Below are 22,031 nucleotides of genomic sequence, written 5' to 3'. Positions count from 1 at the left end.
CTGTGAACCCAAAAATTAGAACACTTTGATACTTAAAAAATGACTACTTACTCTATTTCATTTTTCTACCTGCTGCAGTCCCAAAGTGAGCAAGGGGGCAACCGACAGTTATCATCCGGCAATCTGCGGGCTATGTTTTACGTTAATCTTAGGTCAAATTAATCACATACATTTTATTAATTGCTCTCAAACGAAGTTTGTAATTATTATATTAGTCCTGTCGGTCTTTTTTAATGCGATTTTTCGCTTGACCAATTTTTCGTCTGACGCTTTTGACTTTTCGTCCTCAAAAACGGGATAAACAGGTAGCGCCCAGCGGGCATTAAGTGCTCTTAGAGCCTTTCAGCTCTGTTTCAGCTCAAACTGTTTTGGAGACTTATACTTATGACCCCCATCAACCTCCTCCCCCCCCCCCCCGTTTCCAGCTACTGACGAACAACCTATCGCTATAAATGAACACGCAAATTTATGCGAAAATATTTTGCACAATTTATTGACAATTTTTGACATCTTTTGATTTTTATTAGCCCTATGTGTCAAGGAACCTCCTCTAGATTATAATAATAGGTTACTGCATAGTTTCTAGTTGTAATGGAATGGTTTCAACATTTTAAAATCACGAATTTTTGCATTTTTTTGACAAAACGTGAAATTTTTTTCAAGTTTTTTGACAATTATTTATTTCAAGATTTTTCGAGACCCAGGGGCCAGAAAACCTCCTAGCGGGTTTGATAATAAGTTACTGACAACTTTTTATTGGCCATGGGATAGTTTTTCAACTTTTTAATGTCACAAATATTAGCAATTTTTTGCTAAAACTTGCTTTTTCAATTTTTTGAAAATTTTTGTCGTTTTTTCGGTTTCTCAGCCTCACGAACAACGCAACCTCCTGTATGGTTTGAAAATAGGTTACTGTGTATTTCCTAGATGTAATGGAATGTCTGGCATAATTTTAACATCAAGAATTTTAAATTTTTTTTACATATTTCACCATTTTTTTAAAAAGTTTCTGACATAGTCATTATTTAGGTGTTTTGAGCCTCAAGGGCCAGCAGACCTCAGTTCGGGTTTGATAATAAGCTACTGGAAAATTTCTTCTGGTCATGGATTAATTTTCAATTTTTAATATCACAAGTTAATTTAATTTAATTGTTTTTGTCATATTTTATGTTTCTCTAGCCTCAAGAGCCATGGAACTTCTTCTAGAGTTTGATAATATGCTACTGCAGAGTTTATAGATGTAAGTGAATGTTTTTTCAAGATTTTAATATCACGAATTTAGCAATTTTTTAAATTATTTGCATTTTTTCATGTTTTTGAAATATTTCCCGCACCAGTGGCCATGGGAACTCCTCCAAACCTTGATAATCAACTGGTGCTTAGTTTCTAGAGTTGATGGAATGTTGATCATTTTTTATGGCTCCGGTTTTAGTAATTGTTGGATAAAATTTTTTTTTCAGATTTTGGGAAAATTTTTATGTTCCAAGTATATTGATTTTTATAAGCCAGTGAAACTATTTCAGGCTTGAAACAAGGATACTGAATAGTCTCCTGAGACAATGAATTGGTTCTTCGCATATTAATATCTTGTATTTTAGCAAGATTTGGTTTAAATTGTTTCCAAAATTTTTCAATTTTTTTTGTCCTTTTCTGAATTTAACGACCATTACTGGCCAACGAGAACTCTTAAGTCTTGGAGATGGGTTCTTTTGAGACAAAAAATGGTTTTGAACTTTTTTATTGCAAAATTGAAAACTTCTGTTTTTGATTTTGCTTTTTCTTTTGTTTTCTGTATGATTTATTTACTAACAAGGCTTGAAAACTAGAAGTTGCAGAGCCGAATCCCATCATGGAAAATATTCGTCTCTTTTTCTCTCTGTCGGTTGGGGTTTTCTGCCTTCTTTCTAGTTCATGTTTTATCTCTCTCTCACTATCTCTCTCTCTCTCTCTCTCTCTCTCTCTCTCTCTCTCTCTCTCTCTCTCTCTGTCTCTTTTGAAGCTATTTGTAGCAAATATTTTAATCCTGTTTGTCTTTTTTATGCAATTTTTCGCTTGACCGATTTTTCGTCTGACCCATTTGACTTTCGTCTTCAGAAAAGGGATAAAGAGATAGCGCCCAGTTTGGCCGTTCAGCCACCTAGTCTTCAAGTATGCGATTAACAGAAACTGTTATGGAGACTTATAGTTATGGTATGAAGGGCGGTTCTTAGAAATGGATCCCACACCCCTACCCACCCACCGCCCCCACATCAGTCCCCCCAATCCGTTTTTGGACCCACGCTTCTGTGCACCCCGCTTCGCTCACCTTTTGCCCCATCAATTAATCTAAAGCTAGCCTCACTAAACCGTGGCTAGCTACTGACGAAGCCAACCGCTCGCCGGTCGTTTGAGAGCAATTCGCCCGACGTTAGTCGTTTATGTTATCAATTGTTTGGAAAGCTAACTAAGTCCCGTAATCATTGATGCATATCTATCCTATCAATGTCTTCATGTGGTTCAAGATTTTTTTTTGCGTTGAATATTTGAAGTTAATTTTGCTTTTTCAGTGTTATATACGAACAACAAGAGCAAACTTGCGCAAATATGCTTCACCTCAATGAGCTAGCGTCGACAATTTTCAGTGTAAAGGTTGAGTTAGGCTATTCAATTTGATTTCAGATATTCCTTCTAGACTACTTTTTAACGAGACTGAAAAAATCAGATAAAAGCACCAAGTGAGGGTTGATACCAATAACCCCGCATTCTTTCATTGCTTAATTATGACTAAATTAAAGAAAATACTAATGTGTATAAAAAGTGACTGGTTTTTCTCAATTTTTACTTTTTATCAAGTCTTTCGCCTTCTATCTGCTCTTGTACGTTTGCATAATGTTTCCAAGTGCTCAATATGTCACTCTAATTTGAAGATATGAAGTATGACGAGTGTTGATGAAGTGGCGCAATGTTTCAGTATGCGGCGGTGGAGTCTTTCATCTGTTCGCTGTTGGATGTGTTCCCTCACTTCAGACGAACTCAGTGTAGACAGGCACTCTTCACTCTCATCGTCTGCCTCTTCAAATTCCTCATCGGACTCTCTATGGTCACCAAGGTACAATTGCATCCTTATCCTTTTCTCGACCGATGGTTCTTGATTGAGGGCACATGAAAAAATTGGTCATGAAATAAAAAGTTACACGAATATACGTCAATTATAATTTTATGAGGATTGTGAATTCATGCTTCGATACTGATTGATCGCTTTCGAATGAAGCTTGTGGCAATTATATTGTAGCAATTATCGATAGAGGTTGCTGGCAATATCAGGTGATGCTCAAAAGGGACACTAATGATAGCATATAAAGCGGTTGCTCTTTTTAATGCAGTTTTTCAAACTACCGATTTTTGTCTGATAGTTATGATAGTTATTTTCGTCTTCAAGAACAGGATGAACAGGTAGCGCAGTGATAAACACGTAACAGTTAACCACTCGCCTGTCATTTCAGAGCATTTTTCCCGACTTTGGTCGGTTATGTTTCTCATTGCTGTTTTTTTTTTCAAACATGAAAAACAATACATGAACCCGTGCGTAGTTATGATTACGAGTTACTCGATTTTAGAAGTCTAAGAGCAGTATCAAATATGCTTTTTTGACTTTATTTTGTCTGTGAATTTTTAAATCATATTTGACTGGACTGCCTTCATGATCACTTGCTCGTTAGGGAAGAATTCAACTGCCCCCAAACCAAGTTTGTAGCAATTTTAATAGTCGTTCTGCTGGTTGTTTAAGGCACATATCACTAATATTTAATTAACAAACGTTTCCGCTATAATAAACATAGTCAAATCATGGTTAAAATTTCCAGATATCATATTAGCTATTAAAATGATTTGAATTAATTTATGAACAAAATTAACGAAACGGAGCTTGTTTCGTCTATTGTCAACAAAATGTTGGAAATAAGGTTTCAACTGGTGGATCATGATCCTTATTTGCATTTTGTGTACATCATTTTTTCTGCAAAAAAAAACACGACATTGTGTCGTTAAAATTCGCTAGAGTACGTTAAAAAAAGATACTCTTGAAAAAATAACAATTATTGTCCCGATACTCCACTTAGGAACTACATGCTCAACTGGGTTTTTTGTTCATTCAATTTTGACCGATCAATATATTTATCGTACAGAATTGTGAGTGGTATCAATAGAAAGCCCGTCAAGATTAGAGTGGAAAATCAAATTCGTCTTTTTCGAAGAGATAGAGGTTTAAAAGTTTTTGTGAATATTTGACTTTTCGCCCAAATTTTGTTCAAATATTTGAGGATTTTTTTTAAACAAAACTTTGTTTATTTTTGTAAACTATGTTAGATTTTTCAATAATTTTAGGTTGTAATAAGCCTGACGCAATATTGAGGCTCTTCTCTGTCTCGTCACGGTTTCTTGGAATGAAACAGATTTATATTTGGATCTAGATTTTTCGCTTTTTAGAGCCATTTTTTTGTTCTTTTATTTCTTTCCGGCCATTTGACTTCTTATGCTTTCTGTCTCGTGATATCTGGCGAGGTTCACTGATTGTGATTCACTTCCTTTACTGGTGAGGGTATGCAGTTGGTTGAAGTGGTTTATGGGCGACTGATTATTTGGTTGAATTTAAAACTAAAAATTTCCTTTTTCGTACATTGTCCATTATTATCAGTGATTTTTTGGTACTGAGTGCAATTGATGGCTGGTCCCATTGAAGTTCACGGGCTGTAAATGAATCTCAATAAAGTTCTGTGCTGTAATTTATTTGATTGATTAAATTGAAACTATTTGTTTCGTTAAAATTTTTATTAAATTATTGAGTTTTGACTACAGATATATTTTTGTAGTTTTGCCACAGTTTTGAGTATTGAACAGTTTCAGTGAATTCAGAACTACGTTAAAGGTTGGTTATACTTTTTTTCAGTTTATATCTAAAGGTTTTTCATCAACAGACACCAACTTTTTTTGAAAATAAACGAATTTTGAATAATGACCGTTTTTCGCCCTTCAATCCCTTTCAATGATCTCTTCATAAGTGCATAATGAGAAAAATATGAATCTGATTTTCCTTTTCGCTGTTTGCTAGTCATCTATTTGAGAATGAAGGCAAATAATTTCGTAAATTCAAATTCGGATTTTGACAAGCAAATTTTTGAAAATATTTTTCAAAAATAACGACAATTACGGGAAAAGTTTGCGGATCAATTTAGTTTTGACGACTTCTAATTTATTCTCTTTTAGCTGCTTCATACTCAAGCGTGTTGGCTTGTTCATATAGTATTAAGTTTTGATTTTTTATTCGAGATTGTGTTCGGTTTTTATTTTTGATAAAGACCAGGATTTTGGAAATTGGAGCTTAATCGAAGATTTTTCTTTTTTCGCGTTTTTATCCATATGTTTATATCTTTGTTTGATGATATGCTTCTATCATTTATTTGTTATAACAATTCTGATTGTTTTCCAGAGGCAATCCTGGCATACCTCATTCAAGAAATAGCTTGTGATTATGTAGCTTTGGTTACCTATAATTGAATTTGCATTGTCCATTTGGATTAAGTGAGTTTAGAGGTCATCATTTTTTCAACCGTTTTCAAACTGAATTAAAAATCGGAGTCGGTTTTTTGGAATTTAAATCGAAATGTTTTCGAGACAAAAAATGAAGTTGTTACTTGAGACTGTACATGATATTTTTTTCCTCCTTTTTTGACGTTTGTTAAAATTAGTTTTTTTAACTCTAATTGTACCAAACGTCAAAAACAAGAAGTATAGAAGTTAACATTTATCATTTTTTCGAAATAAATCTCAAATAAATCTCCCAGAAACAACTTTATTTTTATTGCTTTTTTGTCTAAATAAGATCGGTTAGCTTTTTTTTACTCAATAAAATTGTCTTATATATTGCGAAATGGCTTTAGATTCGATTTAGTATCTGCCATTTCAGTTGTTTTAGTATTGATTCTAGGGATATAAAGCAAATTGAATATCCTCTATTTGAATTTGATCAGATTTTGCATTCTCCGTTTAAATTTACAATTGCGTGCAGAGGTTTTTTTTACTTCTTCAATGACTTATAAGTCTAAAATGAGAATTTAAAATCTAATCGAAATTTATTAGAGGCCAGGTGTTACATGCAGTTACTTACTCTTTCTATTACGGTTTGAGATTCGGGTTGAAGTTGGGATAAATATTGAGTTTTGATTCTCAATTTTCTTTTCGGTAAAATTTGTTATTCCTATGATAAATTGCGTTTTTTTTTATTAATTTGAGATGTTTCATTAGAGCTCATTTCATGTCTTTTTTTGTTTTTTGGTGCTTGATTACAGTAAAATAAAGAATTTCGATCTAACTTGTAATCAAAATTTTAAATAAAAAAATATGGACTAGTTCTTTCAAAGCAGTTCATCTCTTCTTCAATTGGTAGACGATAGGGACAAGATTCTGGATCACTGAGGTCGGAACATTATGTGCCATTGCACATTAGCAAGCCTCCTTATTATTATTTTTTAAATTTTTTTTTAAAGTAATGATAGATCTCGTAATAATGATAATAATATAAAGTAGTTGATAAAAATAGAGCAGAAAAATTAATAATTGAGGGGATTATGTTACTTCAATCATTCAAACAATCTATTCCGGCTGTGTTTTTATGCTCTATAGAGGACATATTTGCTATACAATACGTATCTATTGTTAGCGCCATTTTGTAACTTACAGGGTGGAATCTACGTGTTCAATCTATGGGACAGCTACGGAGCAAGTGGTCTCATATTCCTAACAATAGGACTCTGTCAGATAGCACCTCTCATGTACTTCTACGAAGGAGGCTGGGGAAAGTACAAGCGGGACATTGAGACCATGGTCGGCTTCAAATCACCTGTTATCACTTGGTTCAACTTCTGCTGGACATTTGTGTCCCCGCTCATAATAACTGTGAGTAATATGCATAGTTGTTCAGTCATGTCACTTTATTTGATTTTATGCCTAATGGTTATTAATAGCCGCACAGCGATAGCTGGGGCTATTATTGGCCTTCTCTTGGTTTCTTTTACGACTCGAAGAGGAGTATTGGTTTTCTTAAGGTTTTTTTTACCGGAAGTATTCGTTCAGACGATGTTTTGACCTAAAAGCGAAAGTCAGTATAACTGCCGTGTGAACTAATTTTTTTCTGAGCGAGAGAAGTTTTTTTATCATGCGCTCTGTTTAGTGAATGACTTTTTGACTTTGAAAAGTAGTTTTTGACTGAATGGTACATAAAGATAACCGTTTTTAGCCGTTTTTTCGTCTAAGTGACCCAGTGTTTTTGCTTGTAATTTGGTTTTTTGTAGAAATAATTTTTATTCGATGCTATATTGAAATGTAAAACTCGGAAATTGATACCGCAGTGTTTTGCAGAGCCTGAAAATGCGTATGAAGTTCAAAATTGGCACACATTTCTCGATTTTGTTTGTTAATTTTTGGCTTTTTTTCTAATAATTTCTTCAATTTTGGATCTTTCAGCCGTCTTTTTGTCAAAAGTCAGTTAATATGGCAAATTCCCTTCGATAATTCATATACTCAACGCCTCCTCCTACCTCGATGTAATTTTGTTTTATAAAATTGTACATATGCTAACCCGATTTTGGTAGTTTTCCAATTTTTCTCAGGTTTTGTTTGTATTTTGGTTTTAATTGCGAGAATTAGTACTTTCGTGTGACATGAGGGCCTTTAATTTTGTTTCAATAAAAATTCGATCATTTTTCAGCGTTAAGTTTTTGAAAAACGGTTGAAATTTTTTTCATAAATGCACTCTCAAAAATTTTTTGATATTTTTTTGCAAAATGTTTCATTGTTTCGTATGTTTGAATTCTGCTTTTTCTTTTTTGTTCTGTTCAGGAGGATGGATTTTTGTCTCGGATGATACGTTGTCTTTTCCATATTTCGATTGCTGAACAATGAAATGTATTCGTTTTTCTTGATTTTTTAATTTGATTTTTAACTTTCAAAAATCAAGAGTGTCTTTTTGTTACGATGTGACTTACCTTGTGTCAAAATTCTTCACAGTCTAGTCTGTATCATTCCAGCTTTGTCCTGACATCTACTTTTATTTTCGTTGTATTGATTTTTTCAGTTGTTAAAAAAATTGAATGATTTCAGCTTTTTCCTATGTTTTCGTCATTTCTTTGGTTTGCAATTGATTTCATTCAACATAAGGCAGTACTGGTTGTTTGCTAGGATGACTGATCCAAAACTTCTATTTGTTACAATTTATTGCATTTTTCTTCCGGTCTTAGTATTGTTTTTAAACGATTTTTTGCCTTTGAATGTTATTCTGATGCTTATGTCTTTCCTATGGTTAATTTAATTTTTTGAATTCGTATGGAATCTTTTCTCGAATATATACAACAAGGCAGAGTTATGAGTTGTTTCTGTCTTTATAGCAGTGATTTGAAATCTAATTAGGGTGATTTTCTGACTCTTAAATTTGAGCATTCTTTTTTGAAAAATTGAACCTGGCTCTTGAGATTTTTATCTGCCGTTTGCTTTCGCTATCTTTTTGAGGTTAAAGTCATGAATTATTTGAGGCCAATTGATAGCACTGTCAGTTTTTTCAGCTTAACAGTGTTTTGACCATCCTAATTTTTTTGGACTTTTTTCACGTTACCAAACGTTTTCTATAATATAAATTTTTGCATCATTTTGTTTCTCTTGGTGACGGTGGTTGAAATTTCACCAATTTTTAGATCAGACCCGGGGAGGCAGTGAGTTAATGGTTTAATTCAAAAGCTAATGGCTTCAGTTGCATTTTTTTCCTGAAATTTTGACTCTTCGAGTGGCTTCCGGAATTCTTCCAGCTATGTTTTTAATTTCGTCGTCAAGATTTTTGTTACGACCATATGACGTCACAACCACTTCAAATCTGCTTTTTGTTCATTCGTTCATGCAATTTCAACTGAAGTGCGTGCGTGATGTCATTTTTTGCTCTTAGTGGAGCGAGTTTTTTTTGCGTGATTAAATTTTGGTCACACTTGACTTACCTCACTAATGACTTCCTCACTTTGAAATTGACTTTTATTTTTCTAATTCAAAGATGAGGTCAAATGGGTGTTTGTCACTCTAAATGAAGGTTATGGCAGCCTTAACATATCAGCCTTCAATGAGAAGGCGGATATTTTTGGTTTGGTCTGTCATTTTCACTGTTCATTTTTTTGAATCTGCAGATCCACGAAGCTATTTCGGCTATTTTCTGGCATTGAGTTGAGCCTCCCTTAGCGTAAGCTAGCTACAACGAAAGCCATCGCCACACATGCTCTTAGAGAGCAACTCGTCCTACGTTAGCCGGTTATGTTTCTAGTTCAATTAAGTTTAATGTAATACTCCATCTCCGCGATGTTTGAAGCATCCGTAGCCGTTCGTTCTTTTATTTGTTTTAATCTTAATTCCCTTAACAATGGTAAACGTTGTGATTTAAGTCCGCTGACGCAATCAATCTAAAAATTATGTATTAATATCGGAAAGGACATCGTTTGTATTTTTGACCAACTTTCCGATGTTATTTCGGTTCTGGATGCAGCTTTATTACTATTCAAACACCCACGCAAAAGTTGTAAATTGCCAGATTTCGATAGTGCAGTTGCTCTGATGAAATCAATGATTGAGAAAGACGTAAAATACGCGTAACTGTAAAAATTACGTGAACTCCGAAGCCTGATCTCCGAAGTGACTGCATCAGGGTCTTTTAACCTAGATTAAAGCTGACATTTTGTGATTTTTCAGGCTATTCTGATGTTTGCAATCTACCAGAAGGCCACAACCCCCTCCGAATTCAAATATGCGGACTACACTTATCCTCTGTGGGCACAGCTGGTAGGTTGGGTGTTTATCGTGACTGCCCTGGTATGGATACCCGGTTATGCAATCTACCACCTGGTTGTCACCTACTTGATTGGCAGTAGAAGAAGGAGTCACAGTTCGCCGTCCACTCAACCTCAGCAGCAGATACCACTAGCTCCACAAACTGCGTCATTGCATCTGGAGACTTCAAAGTGCTAATACTAATTTGCAATTGTACATAATAAAAAAGTTATAGTTTGTAAATTTATGTATGAATCTCTTGACCTTATAATATTTCATTGTGGCGAATGCGTGTAATCTATATCAACCCATGTTTTATCTCAGCTGTAACTAGATTTTTTTGCTTCTTTCATCACTTTTTATCAGCCGTCAAATCAGCGAAAGAACTGAGAGAATGAAAAAAATATAGGCACATAAGTAATGATGTTCTGACTTTCAGATTTAGAGTTAAGGGAATTGAGTTAAACTTAAGCGAAAGGATGAAGTAAAGTTCAAGTGAAATGTCAATGCTTGGATTATGTGAAGTCATTTGGTGTAGTAACCTATTATTACGGCTCCTCTCATCTGTCTGAAAAGTTTGTCCAGCGTAATGAGCCACGTCACACGGAGTTGAGCGATGCCCTCTGCACAACTTAATGCATCAAAAATTTGTACCGATTTAGATCATTTTGAAATTTTTAGTTACCAAGATTTCAATATAGAAGTTGGAAGGTGGAAAGGAATAAAACTGAGATTAAATTACTTTCTTAGCACCAAAAATCGACTCATTTAGGTCAATGAGATATTCTGAATTTAATCAATAATCATTTTTTTCACTAAGGGGGGGGGGGGGGCGAATTTAATTGTACGTTTTTCGTTCAAAAGGGGGAAATTCATTCAGGAGCAGAAAAGTTTATAGAACTCACCCAATGGAATACAAAGAGATACGGTAACCTATATGGCGCGAATCCTCCATCTTAAACCAATGATATCCGAATCATTGAGAAAAATATCTGAAAGTCTCAAATGAGAACCAGGAAAATTGACTCTTTTGTTCCAGGAAATCAAGACAAAACGCCCGTGAAACAAAAACAACTAAACCAATAGATCCAAATCGGCTATAATAATGTTTTATTACACTCTCAAAAAGTCTGCCGACATTTTTTTCATGCTTTCAAGTTACCGTGTTAGTGGGACTACATTTGATTATAATAATGTCATTTTCGGACTGTTTGTGATGCTATGGCTCCCGACCCCCTGGCCTGTCTGGAAAAAGATACAATCCCTATCTGGTTCAAGAGCAATTCGTTCTATAATTGTCGGTTATGTTAACTGGAATAATTTTGAAGAATTGTTACTCGATTTGGCGCAAAGTTTTCCGGTTACGTTCACTTGTATTAATTGAAAACCACGATACTTCGTTTACACCACCGAAAGATTTTTTGCGAAAGCAGATAATTGCGAATTTGTGCGGACAATTGAATAAGTTACCTGCTGTTTTATAAGACAGATCTCTTAGTTGAATGGTAGAAAGCTCGGGAGCTTATCCGAATGAAAAGGTCATTCGCTGTGTAATACTTTTGGATCTGCAAAACGAATTTTCTTTTTTTTCCCTATCAAATCAATTCTTTCGAGTTGCAATCCACAACATTTTCAGCTTAGACTGCTGACATTTCATCAAAACTGCAGTTGTTTAGAAGGCGTAAAATTGATATTTGATGCGCAAATGAAGCAATAAAAGGCAGATTCTACATCAACGTTGAACTGCCATTGGAGTTCATTTCATTTTCAAACATGACATATTGTTCAGTATGGCTGGTTGTTCTAATTTATCAAACATCCTTTACTTTCAATGGAGGCATAAACGGAGATGCTGATTTTAATCTGCAGAGAAGTGCAAACCACACGTTGGAGGTTTGTTATCTACATTTCTTGAATCCCAAAAAAATGGCGCATTTATCAGGATCGGAAAAAATGAAAATAAATTAGAAAGCTGTATTTAGTACCAATAAGCGCTGTACAGTGGGTGTTCATTGTTTGTCAGCGCTGTTCCTGCGACACTAAACGCTAAAAACACTGACATATCGACAATCCGGGTGACTGAAATCTCAGCTGCAAACGTCCTAAAATCAGAGTATTCAATTAATCAAAAATCTATGTGCCATAAACTTGAATTAATCGAGAATTTGAAAAATGTCAAAACATACTATTGCGCATCAGTGATAATTTGCAGTTAAATAAATTATAAAACTGAAGTTCGATATAGAAAGAAATCGACAGCGCAGAATCTCTTTTCAAAACCTTAATTCACGAATAGTTGATTAGTAGTCCATAATATTATTAAAAAACCTTCGAAACTGAACAAAAAAATCAATTGATTCCATAACCCAGCAATGTTAATTTTTACAAATCAATATCACAAACTGTATCAAATGATTTACTCTTTAATTTTTAAACACCGAGTAGCCCAAAAATATGAAGAACTGTTCGAAACAGATAACAAAGAGAGGTCAGATCAAGATAAACAAGTTTCCCAAACAAGATTTTATTGAGACATCAAAGAAAAATTATTTCAAGATCAAAAACTCCTTTCACCTGTGTTTGTCTACAGGCGTAATAACCGCTGTCAGCCTTTCAATGGCTATTATTACGGCGCTCTCCATTTTTATTATTAATTCAGACAATTTGAATACTTTAAATAATTCAGAGAATTTGAATTCTGTTTTTTAAGATCTAATCCCGCATTTTCTTGATTTCTGAAGTCAAAGTGAAGTGACGAGTGAAGTTACGATGAAATGAAGTTGAGCGATTAAGCAATTAGTTTTGTGGCGTATTAATTTTCCGCTCTAATTTCTAAGTAGATTGAGAAAAAGGAGTTTGCATAAAATTTTGGCTTTGTTGCTGGTCATTTTTTGTTCACATACAGTGAATTTTTTCTTCACATACATTCTCTGAAATGTGTCAGGACGTTTACTGCTATTCTTTTTAAATTCCCATCACCATTTTATCACGTTTTTCACGTTTGAGGTGTAACTTAGCTCACTGTATGAACTGAATGTTTCTCACATTATTTGACAAAAAGAAATACGCAAGGTAGGGAACACGATCAATGCCAAAAGAGCAAACCGAAATTGATAGGGTTAAACAAAAATAAGCGCGATCTTTAAGTCATAGTGCAATAGGTTATCAAAGTGGATTAGAGCGATTCTTAGCTGAAATTAGCATTAAAATTAATAGTTTTCAGTTTGAAACTAAATTAAGTTTAGGTTTGGAAATTGACTGAAGTTGCACACAAATATAATTTATTTTTCGAAATTAGGAAACTTATTTTCCCTTTTTATCTCTTCTCTTTTTTTCTGTTGCAGCAACGCAATTTGTTGCAATTTTATTATCCCTGCTAGTCTTCTTTTATTTTTTGAAAACCATTAATAACCAAATCAAAATGGCGTCAAACAAAACTTACATAGATAATTAAATTGTACGTCATTAAAAAAAGGGAAATTTCCTCAATGCGACTTGGTTCAAGTCGACAAGAAAGTATCAACAGAGAAAAGTTTTTTTAAATTGTTACTTTTTTTGAAAAGAGAATGTCATACTGATTAGAAACATTATTCATCAAATGAAATCATTGAGAGATTCTTGTACGCCTCCATAGAGAGCCATTGATACCTTTCATTATCCAGGATATGTCATACGACTACAAAAAGAACGACAAACACAGGAAAAAAATGCTCAAATGCACTAAAAAAATTGCACCAAAAAGTTGCATAGAAAATTTGTTGAACAACAATGTCCCTGCCAATTAATCATTGGGCTGTTCAATAAAAACATATTGCAGTTTGTTTTTCAAATGATCAGAGGACCGCACATCATTGTGATAATATGAAAAGAAAACAAAGAACTACAAAAATGGGAGGATGTTTAAAAATCACGAATTTTTCATGAAAATTGGTTGTACCAAGAACAAAGACTATTTGAGGAAAATAAAGCCGTTGTAAAGAGCAAGTTGTAATTCAATAGATAAGGGATGTGACTTGTCCATTCAGAAGCTAAGCGACAAGTTAACAGATATAAGATTGTAAAATCTCAGAAATCCATTGTCTTTTTTTAAAAAACAAATAATTTCAAAGTTCATAGCCAACATAAGCTTTCAACTAAAAGACTAGAGAGCTAGTCTTGCGACTTCTTCAAAAACTTATTGCGCCTGTTACTAGTGAGACTAAGTTATAAGACAAAAAAAACACTAAATACAAGCTGGGCCAAAAAAGTTCACAAACAACTTTACGAAACCATAGTTTTGAAGCAAGTAAATTTATAAAACAATAACCGCAAGAACTTTATACCTGCATGTGCGTCTCCTTTTAAGATCACAAAGTCTTTGCAAAACGACTCCGACTAAAAGAGTAGACAGTTTATCTTGCAACTTCTTTGCAATCTCAAAACGACAGCAAAACGAACCGCAAAAAACTAAAAGCATCTACGTTTCACAAAATTATTCTGAAAAAAATTGTCTAAGACATGAAGACATCAGTCAAAACGCTTGACCAACAGAAAAATTTTTGTTTGGTTCAACAAAACACTGAAAAATTCTCTCAATAGGCTAAAATACGAAAAAGATACAACATTGTAGAGTACCGAAAAAAATCGCAAACCAGAACAAAAATGTATAAGTTGAAAACTTTTTTTTGAAAAATTTATTTTGAAAGCCAATAAAACCATTAGCTACATGCCTATATCAGTTATTAAGTTCATTTATGTATCTGTAGTTGGACACTGAGACCTTTGATGACCTACCAATATTTGGCATACGACAAACAAAGATTAACAACAAACACAGCCCGGAAATTTAAAAAAATCTCTACCAAATACTGAAAGAGAACGGTGTTGCAGCCCTAAAAATTGTATGTGATGAAAACAATAACTACGTTTAGTTAAAAATATTGTAGAGCATTTTCAGCTAGATTGTTAAGTGATGTGACAGTTTACCAAATAAACAAAACCAACCGCACAAATGTATTTGATTGAAAGCTCGTAGTACCAGAACCGAGTACCTGTTCTAATAAAACAATTCTCCACAACTTTAGTTTGTATTCCAAAGGAAAGAAAATTGACATGTATTTACTGAAAATAAGCTAAAAGTCGACAGAAATAACACAAAACATTGACTGTTTCAAAAAATCACTTAAATTTCTTCAAAACAAATGCATTCAATGACATAATAGATATTAGGAAGCAACCGAATACATCGTACAGGTTCCTTTACACCTCTTGAAGAGGCCATTTTGATCTTTGAGTGAACACACTTTGAAACGACACTTGAAAAAAAAGAACAATTGAAGGCAAAACAGGAAATCAGTTAAAGTTTACTAAAAAATTATTTCTTCAAAGCCATAAAAACCATTGGGTTCTCTGAAAACAAACTATATCTACATTTGGTTACATTTTTACGTAAATTAGAGCTGTAATTATTGAGGCCGTGGTTGAAAGAATTTTGTCATTAATTAATATTAAAAAACAAAGCAATATATTTTGAAAAAAGGGCAGCATCGAAACAAAAATTAAAAAAATGTTAATTCTGAGAATCCTTGATAATAACAAACATAACACTGATTTCGCCGCGAGCTCATCAAATGTCCAGCTAATCCAAATTTTTTCGAATCAGACCAATTTTTGAGTGAAATATTGAAAAAAAAATGATGCATTGTTTATAATTATCGAGTTAATTTTGAAAAAAAAACGGCAAAATTATAGTTCCTGAAGACATTTATAGGGCGCGGAGTTTCTATAGTTCTTATGAAGTGTGGGGAGATTTGTCACCGTTTTCAAGGTGTGTCCGTTTTTGGCATACTTAAACAAAGTGGACCAAAAATGCATATTTTGCGCAATTTTTGATGAAAAAAGTCTGAATTCTGAAAATTTTTATCAATTTTTTAGCCAAAGAAACTCGAATCGAGCAATTCAGCAACGCTCTTCTCTTTCTAACGTTAACAATAACACTCTACCTTTAAAATTTTTAACTTATTTAAAATTATATTTGCAAAATTGTGCCAAATTTTAGCAAAAACTACTGAAAATATGAATAAACTGTCGAATATTCACAAAATTTTAAAACTTGATAACTCCCTGTAAAAAATAAATTTCGAAAAAAAACATTTTAATTACATACTTTAGGATGTACGTGCTTTTTAACGATACCACTCACAACTCTCTACGACGAATATATCAATCGGCCAAAATTGTCTGAACAAAAAAACCCGTTTGAGTATATAGTTCCGCCCTCCCCACTAAATTGGGGGTCGGAACAATAAAATATATGTCTGCGGATGTCAACAAGATTCCAAAATTCACAATCAAGAAGACGCAAAAAAAATTCAGAAAAAGTTTTTTACAGAAACAATTTTAATCCTCCGCGATCTCAATGTGGCTATTGGTATGAAATCTGGTATCTACATGTTTAAAGGCGCCGTCATCCTTTAAAGAGCTATTATTTAGGTACTCTGTTTTCCTTTAATTCAAAAAATTTTATATCTATCGGGGCGCTGTATTTTTTTAAGATCGGTTCTCAAGTTTTCATGATTTTACAAGTAAAAGTGAAGTAACTATTTTGGTTATGCTGAAACAGGAATTCGAGCGATTATGCAAGTAGTTTTGAGGCGTGGCAAATTTTTGCTCTAAATTCAAAGTAGAATGAGAAAACGGAGTTTGATAAAAATTTCTCTATTTTGCTGGTTATTTTTGTTCACATGCAGGGGTTTGACATTGATTTTTACTGCTTCATCGATTTTTTCATGTGATTTTTTTCTAAATAGTTTCTCCATTGCGTTCGTAGTTGTCTCTTTGACCATGCCTCGTAGTTGTCTCTTTTACCATCAAAATAGGGGTTTAATAACAAAATCATTTACAAATTTTAATTTAAAGAAAGCCTATTTTAATTTAGGCCTCTCATTTGGTCACCAATAACAAGAGTTCATGGTATTGTACCCTAATTTAACATAAAAAATGAAACTTTTGGCGGTACAATTTTTGTATTTTTAGATCCGAGAAGGAAGTTCTGTAATGTGCGTTCGCACATAACGTTCCAGCACCACTCATTGACAATTTTGGCTCAATTGTCTACCAAATAACGAGGAGACAAAAATCCTTTTATAAATTCAAATGATCAAATATAAACAGTGTATAAACAAAAAAAGTTGCTTCCAACTCAACTCATTTAGTAAAGTAAATATTGCCACATTAGATACAGGGTCAATTTCAGACCTGAAATCGCAAAGATTACGAGACAAGACAGACAAGAAAATCAGAAAACAACAACAAACACTGTTTACATCCAAAACACAAGGTCTATTTTTTAGACTTAATTTAGACTTCATAATAAAGTCAAAAAAGCGAGAAAAATAACCTAAAACTAAAGAAATTATATTATACTTCACTAGAAAAAAGATGTGACGGTCCAAAATGAAACTCGGTGACAAATAGACAAATGAGAACAAAAACGGCAAGGTTGAAATATGCGTTTATATCCTTAGAATAAAAAATTGCAACAATAGCAACCATTAGACAACAACAGAAATCTGTAAAAAAGTTTTTTCATACCTCCAAATGAATACTTTATCCAGAATATTTCCTACGTCCACAAAAACAAGCAACAAAAAGACGAAAACAAAAATTGAACTAAATTTTGCGAAAAAACGGCATCGAAGCCGTGAAAACCTGAATCTATTCCGTTAAAAGAAAAATATGTTCTTACGCGACATCATTGCTCTGAGAGGTGACCTCTGATTATTTTTTCAAAAACAATTAATTTCAAAGTCATAGAACATTAGCTATCAGCCAAAATCATTGCATAACTCTTTTTATTTATCTTCAGAAAATTCTTGAGATCTGTCATTATTAAGAAGTCTATAAAAACGACAATTACAGGCAAAAATTGAAAATTAATTTTCTTCGAAGAACATCTCTCGAAGCCGTTGAAACAAAAGACAACGCACTAAAAAAACTAGATACGTTGAATTGCTCCTTTCCACAACACCAAAATTTTGACAGGCGAGCTGTAGTTAATGAGACTAGTAAAACAAGGAGACAAAAAAGAGAAGTAGTCATCATAGTGCAATTTATAAAAAAAACGTCTATGTATTTCTTAAAAACATTTGATTTCAAAGCCTTGGAAATTTTTACCTATCAATTGAATTTAGTAAACACGTCCTTCCATTTTCATCCAAAAGAAGCCGCTAAGACCAGCAGTAGTCCATAATTTGTCGAACGAACACAAATAGAACTATAACTAAAGACAAAATAAAAGTTCTTTAAAATCCATCCAGAATCTTTTTTAATGAAAAACTGATGTGATCAAATGTGCCTTCTTTCTGCAATGCAAAAATGTGATTTTGGACCTTTGAACAGTGTGACAAGACCAGAAACAGAACCTCAATGAGGAGCAAAGGTCCAAAAATCGAAGTTAATTCTCAAAAAACATCAGTAACAAAGCAAAAAAACATTATTTAAAACCTAATTTTCCTGTCTTGCATGAACTCAAGCCACAAATTGAACAACAAAGGAGAAAAAAGTCGCAAAGCACAATAATGCATCATTTATTTTGAAAATATGAATTTTTAAAGGACAAAACAACCATAAGCTTTTGATTGAAAAACTGGATAGGTTTCAAAAACCTTGAAACTCCATAGGAGGCCAAATGGACCTCTCATTTGAACGTCTTGGTTTGGATAGTTTTGTTCTGTAATTAACGTAAACAAAACAAAATAATGCTTGAACATTTTATAAAAGACTGCGACTGATTAAAATCTTAAATCTCTTTCGGCTGTAATCAAAAAGAACTATACCAAAACTAGCCTTGCTATTGCTGTTCGTCCAATAAGAACACGTAATTCCTCGAAATGTTTTTAATTTGGTTAATTTTACACAAAAAGTAAGTATATAAACAATAAATGATGCATTTAGGACAATTATCTTCAAGAACACTCTCAAAGGAAGTGACAGTAAAACCAACCCTCTTTGGAGTTAAGGGTGTTTGTGTTAGCAGTTTTTAGTTGCGTTAATTAAGCAATTAGACAATTAGGACAATTTGGACAATTAGAGAGCTAAAGACATAGTTAGTGGCCTAAAGAAGCTTTGTGTCATAATTGATAAAAAGCTGAATTTTGCATTAATTTCAGCCAAAAAAAAGGTCGAACAGTTCAACAACACTCTTCTATCTTTAGAGATACAAACAACAATTCTATCGTTAACAATTTTAAAATATTTTCAGCAAAATTGGCATAAAATTCGTAAAAACGCGGAAAGTATTTAAAAAAAAACAAAGAAAATCAGTAAATTTTCACATAAATATAAACCTCAATAATAATAATAAATTGTTTACTGATGTCTTTACAGAATAAATAGAGCACTTACACAGTTGATCAATACAAAAAAAGAGCACCAGAAAGATCGCCATTAGACCATAAGGTCCGTTTTCAGGCGTCTCATAGTCGGAAGAGGAATTTCATGGTATTTATTTCAAAGTTATTCAGTGGAAATCAAAATTAAAGTGATAGCGATAAAAAAAACAAGGAAGGTTAGTGTTAAAATGATTTCAATTTGGTCATACTTTTAGATGAATAAATTTTCTAATTTAAGCCATAAATCAACCTAGTGAGTTGTTCATACAGTAAAAAATAGTTTTCTAGCTTTTCGTGAGCAAAATTATTTAACTGTGCGCCGCTCAAATTTTTCACTTTTGTTACAAAATTAGAATCCAGTTTGAGAAAAATGATTAAGAGTTTTCGGATTTTATTTGACAGACTGTTTTTGGAAAAAGATGAATTAAGGGGGACAGCTTTAACTCGTTTTTCGCATGAGCACAGTTTTGACAGTTCATTTTGTGTAATGAAGTGATTTATGTCCATGATGCAACTTTCACGTCTTATGCATTCTGTCATCAGTTTAAAAACTTCGTACAGATGAAGCTCCTGGGCCGAAAAAACTTTGTATTTCTCTCTGATGAGAGAAACTGAGTGAAACATTTGAACAAAAAAGATTACTCTCAGTATTCTATTAATTTTAGCATCGATTTTCTGCATCGTAGCTCTACTGGCAGTACCATAGACTAGAATCCCGTATTGAACCACTGGTTTAACATAAACGTTGAAAATCTTGATCAATTGGCTGCGCTTTAAAATTTTTCTCAATTTATAGAAAAGTCCGCAAAATTGTACCAATTTATTTTCTACGCGATTCGAGTGTTCTCTAAAACATAATTTTCTGTCAATCGTTATGCCCAAGTAACTTAAAGAATTTATATTTTCAAGGCGCTTGCCGTTCATTTTAAAGACATCACTTCTTTCATGCTTAGTCTTAAAGGTTATGGTTTTACTTTTATCCGTGTTCAGTGTAAGTTTGTTCATTTTAAGCCAGTTTTCTGTTTGAGATAAGATCTGTTGATGTTCCCGACAAGCATTTGCTTTATTTGATTTTGTGTAAACTGCAGTATCATCAGCATAGAAAACGAAGTTCGAGCATGGGCTGTTGGTTTTCAAATCATTTATTAAACAATGAAAAGAAGTGGGCCTAATATAGACCCTTGTGGTACTCAATTCTTTTGTGGTACTCAAATAACTCAATTCAAGAGACAATTTATTTTTTTTTCAATTTATTAATTCTACACTAGGCGGGCTTTCTAATCATACCACTCACAACCCTCTATCGATCGGCCAAAATTGACTGAACAAAAAAAAGAGAAAAAACACATTTGAGAATATAATTCCTCTCCAGTTAAGTGAGTCGGGACAATCAGATTGATTTTTTAATTGCTGTACAGTTTTAAAATTACATTAGTATATACGGCGTCTGTGAGACAATAAATTGCATCACAATCTGTCTAGGGTAATCTCTTGATTTAATGTGTTCAAAACAGGGTTATTAGAACGGGTTATATTTCAGATCACAGGAAAGACTTTGCTCTACAATACGGACAATTTCAGCAAATACCAACCACCTCATGTAAAATCAGCCAGCAACAATTTTCTGACAATTGTGAATAAACGAACAAAGAAATATGAGGCGCCATTTTTCCCCACACATCCAGACCAGGCACGCCTTTTTCAAATCAAGCAGCAAATCGAACCCATTCTGGCCCGACATCCCTATGGTCGGACCAAAATTATAGTGGAAAACTTGTTGCATGACACTAAAGATCAATTGTCAAAGTCAATTCCGAACTCAAACGAGGTGGCACGAATAGGAAGAGAGTTTGAATTTCACTTAGAAAAACCAACTTGGTGGAATGATGTTTTTATTTGCTACAAATACGCGACAGACCGAAAAGGAAAATTTTGCGACGGTGAACCGTTTTCATGTGCATCAACCAATAACTTCACGAAGTATTATCATAAAAAACCTCGCAATGGCAAGGGATGCAATATAACTTGGGGTCTTTTTTATTATGGTCAAGAGAAACGGAGTCTGCCAGATTGGTTCCGAAATATCCAGTTATGCTTCAGAAATACTCAAAGATGCGGTAGGTCTGACAAGCCCAGTGTTCAGTGTGCCCAGTTGAATGAATTCTTGCCCTACTATCAAGATGCAGCTAACAAGCCGGGCTGTTCTGTTAGGTTTTCGTGGAGCCTCCGTGTAACGCGACATATCTACCCTCACCAGGTCTCAGATTCGCCCAGGGTATCGGATGGTCGAAAAACTATCACTGGAAGTGTTACTGGAAGTTCTGATTGGTCGGTATATAATCATTCTGGCCAATCAGAAAGCAAAGATTCTGGTTCCGCAGTGACTAGCAATTATGGATCAGTTCCAGCGTGGGCTTTGAACTTAAAGTTGTGCGTGCGATACCAGCAGCGTTGGAGAGAGCTCTGGATTAGCAGTGTGTCATCACTGATCACAAAATGTTCTCTCACTGACTATTTCGAGATCGAACTTTCTGATCGAAGCTATTATCGGGGACATTTCGACAAAGCTGAAAGCATTATGAAGTGGTCCATTGAAAACACAATATAGACAATCTTGGCAGTAGTATACAAGCAAGTTGTACTGCAATAGCTTGTAGAATGAAATTTTCAAGAATTGTTTTAATTTTCAGAAATGTCACGTAAAAGCTTGAGAGCAACAGTTTTGTTCGATTTGCATGATCTCTAAAATTGTAACGATGCACAAGTTAAGCAACACACGTTCCTTTGTTCGTTAAGAGGCAGTAATGATTATTTCTTGCTTCACTAAAT

At 33.7% G+C, this 22,031-nt stretch overlaps 3 protein-coding genes across 4 annotated transcripts in view; 2 read left to right on the top strand and 1 right to left on the bottom strand.

The window, feature by feature from the left end:
- The window catches only part of LOC142334735 (sodium- and chloride-dependent GABA transporter 2-like), a 26,436-nt gene extending 16,253 nt beyond the window's left edge, over nt 1-10,183 (top strand). For both annotated transcript variants that reach the window (XM_075383001.1, XM_075383000.1), the window contains exons 9-11: nt 2,951-3,088; nt 6,715-6,930; nt 9,754-10,183. In XM_075383001.1, the coding sequence (XP_075239116.1) occupies nt 2,951-3,088; nt 6,715-6,930; nt 9,754-10,029 (630 nt within the window). In that variant the 3' untranslated portion in view covers nt 10,030-10,183. The remainder of the gene's footprint in view (nt 1-2,950; nt 3,089-6,714; nt 6,931-9,753) is intronic.
- The window catches only part of LOC142334744 (uncharacterized), a 447,170-nt gene that overhangs the window by 387,231 nt on the left and 37,908 nt on the right, over nt 1-22,031 (bottom strand). The window lies entirely within an intron of this gene.
- On the top strand, nt 11,551-21,879 carry LOC142335488 (uncharacterized). The gene is made up of 2 exons (XM_075384014.1): nt 11,551-11,724; nt 20,743-21,879. Exons 1-2 carry the CDS (start codon nt 11,605-11,607, stop codon nt 21,808-21,810), a joined length of 1,188 nt encoding a protein of 395 aa, XP_075240129.1. The 5' UTR covers nt 11,551-11,604; the 3' UTR covers nt 21,811-21,879.

Source organism: Convolutriloba macropyga, chromosome 2 (genome assembly GCF_964194025.1).
Source record: "Convolutriloba macropyga chromosome 2, txConMacr16.3, whole genome shotgun sequence".
In the NCBI taxonomy this organism is placed as follows: domain Eukaryota; kingdom Metazoa; phylum Xenacoelomorpha; order Acoela; family Convolutidae; genus Convolutriloba; species Convolutriloba macropyga.
Note: the sequence above shows the minus strand (reverse complement) of the source record. Positions and strands in the feature narration are given on the sequence as shown.

What these genes read in the sequence shown, in the direction of transcription:
- LOC142335488 (XM_075384014.1), top strand. Translation starts at nt 11,605, where the DNA reads ATGACATATTGTTCAGTATGGCTGGTTGTTCTAATTTATCAAACATCC. An exon ending in GTGCAAACCACACGTTGGAG is followed by an intron (nt 11,725 to 20,742) that starts GTTTGTTATCTA and finishes GTTATATTTCAG; the next exon opens with ATCACAGGAAAGACTTTGCT.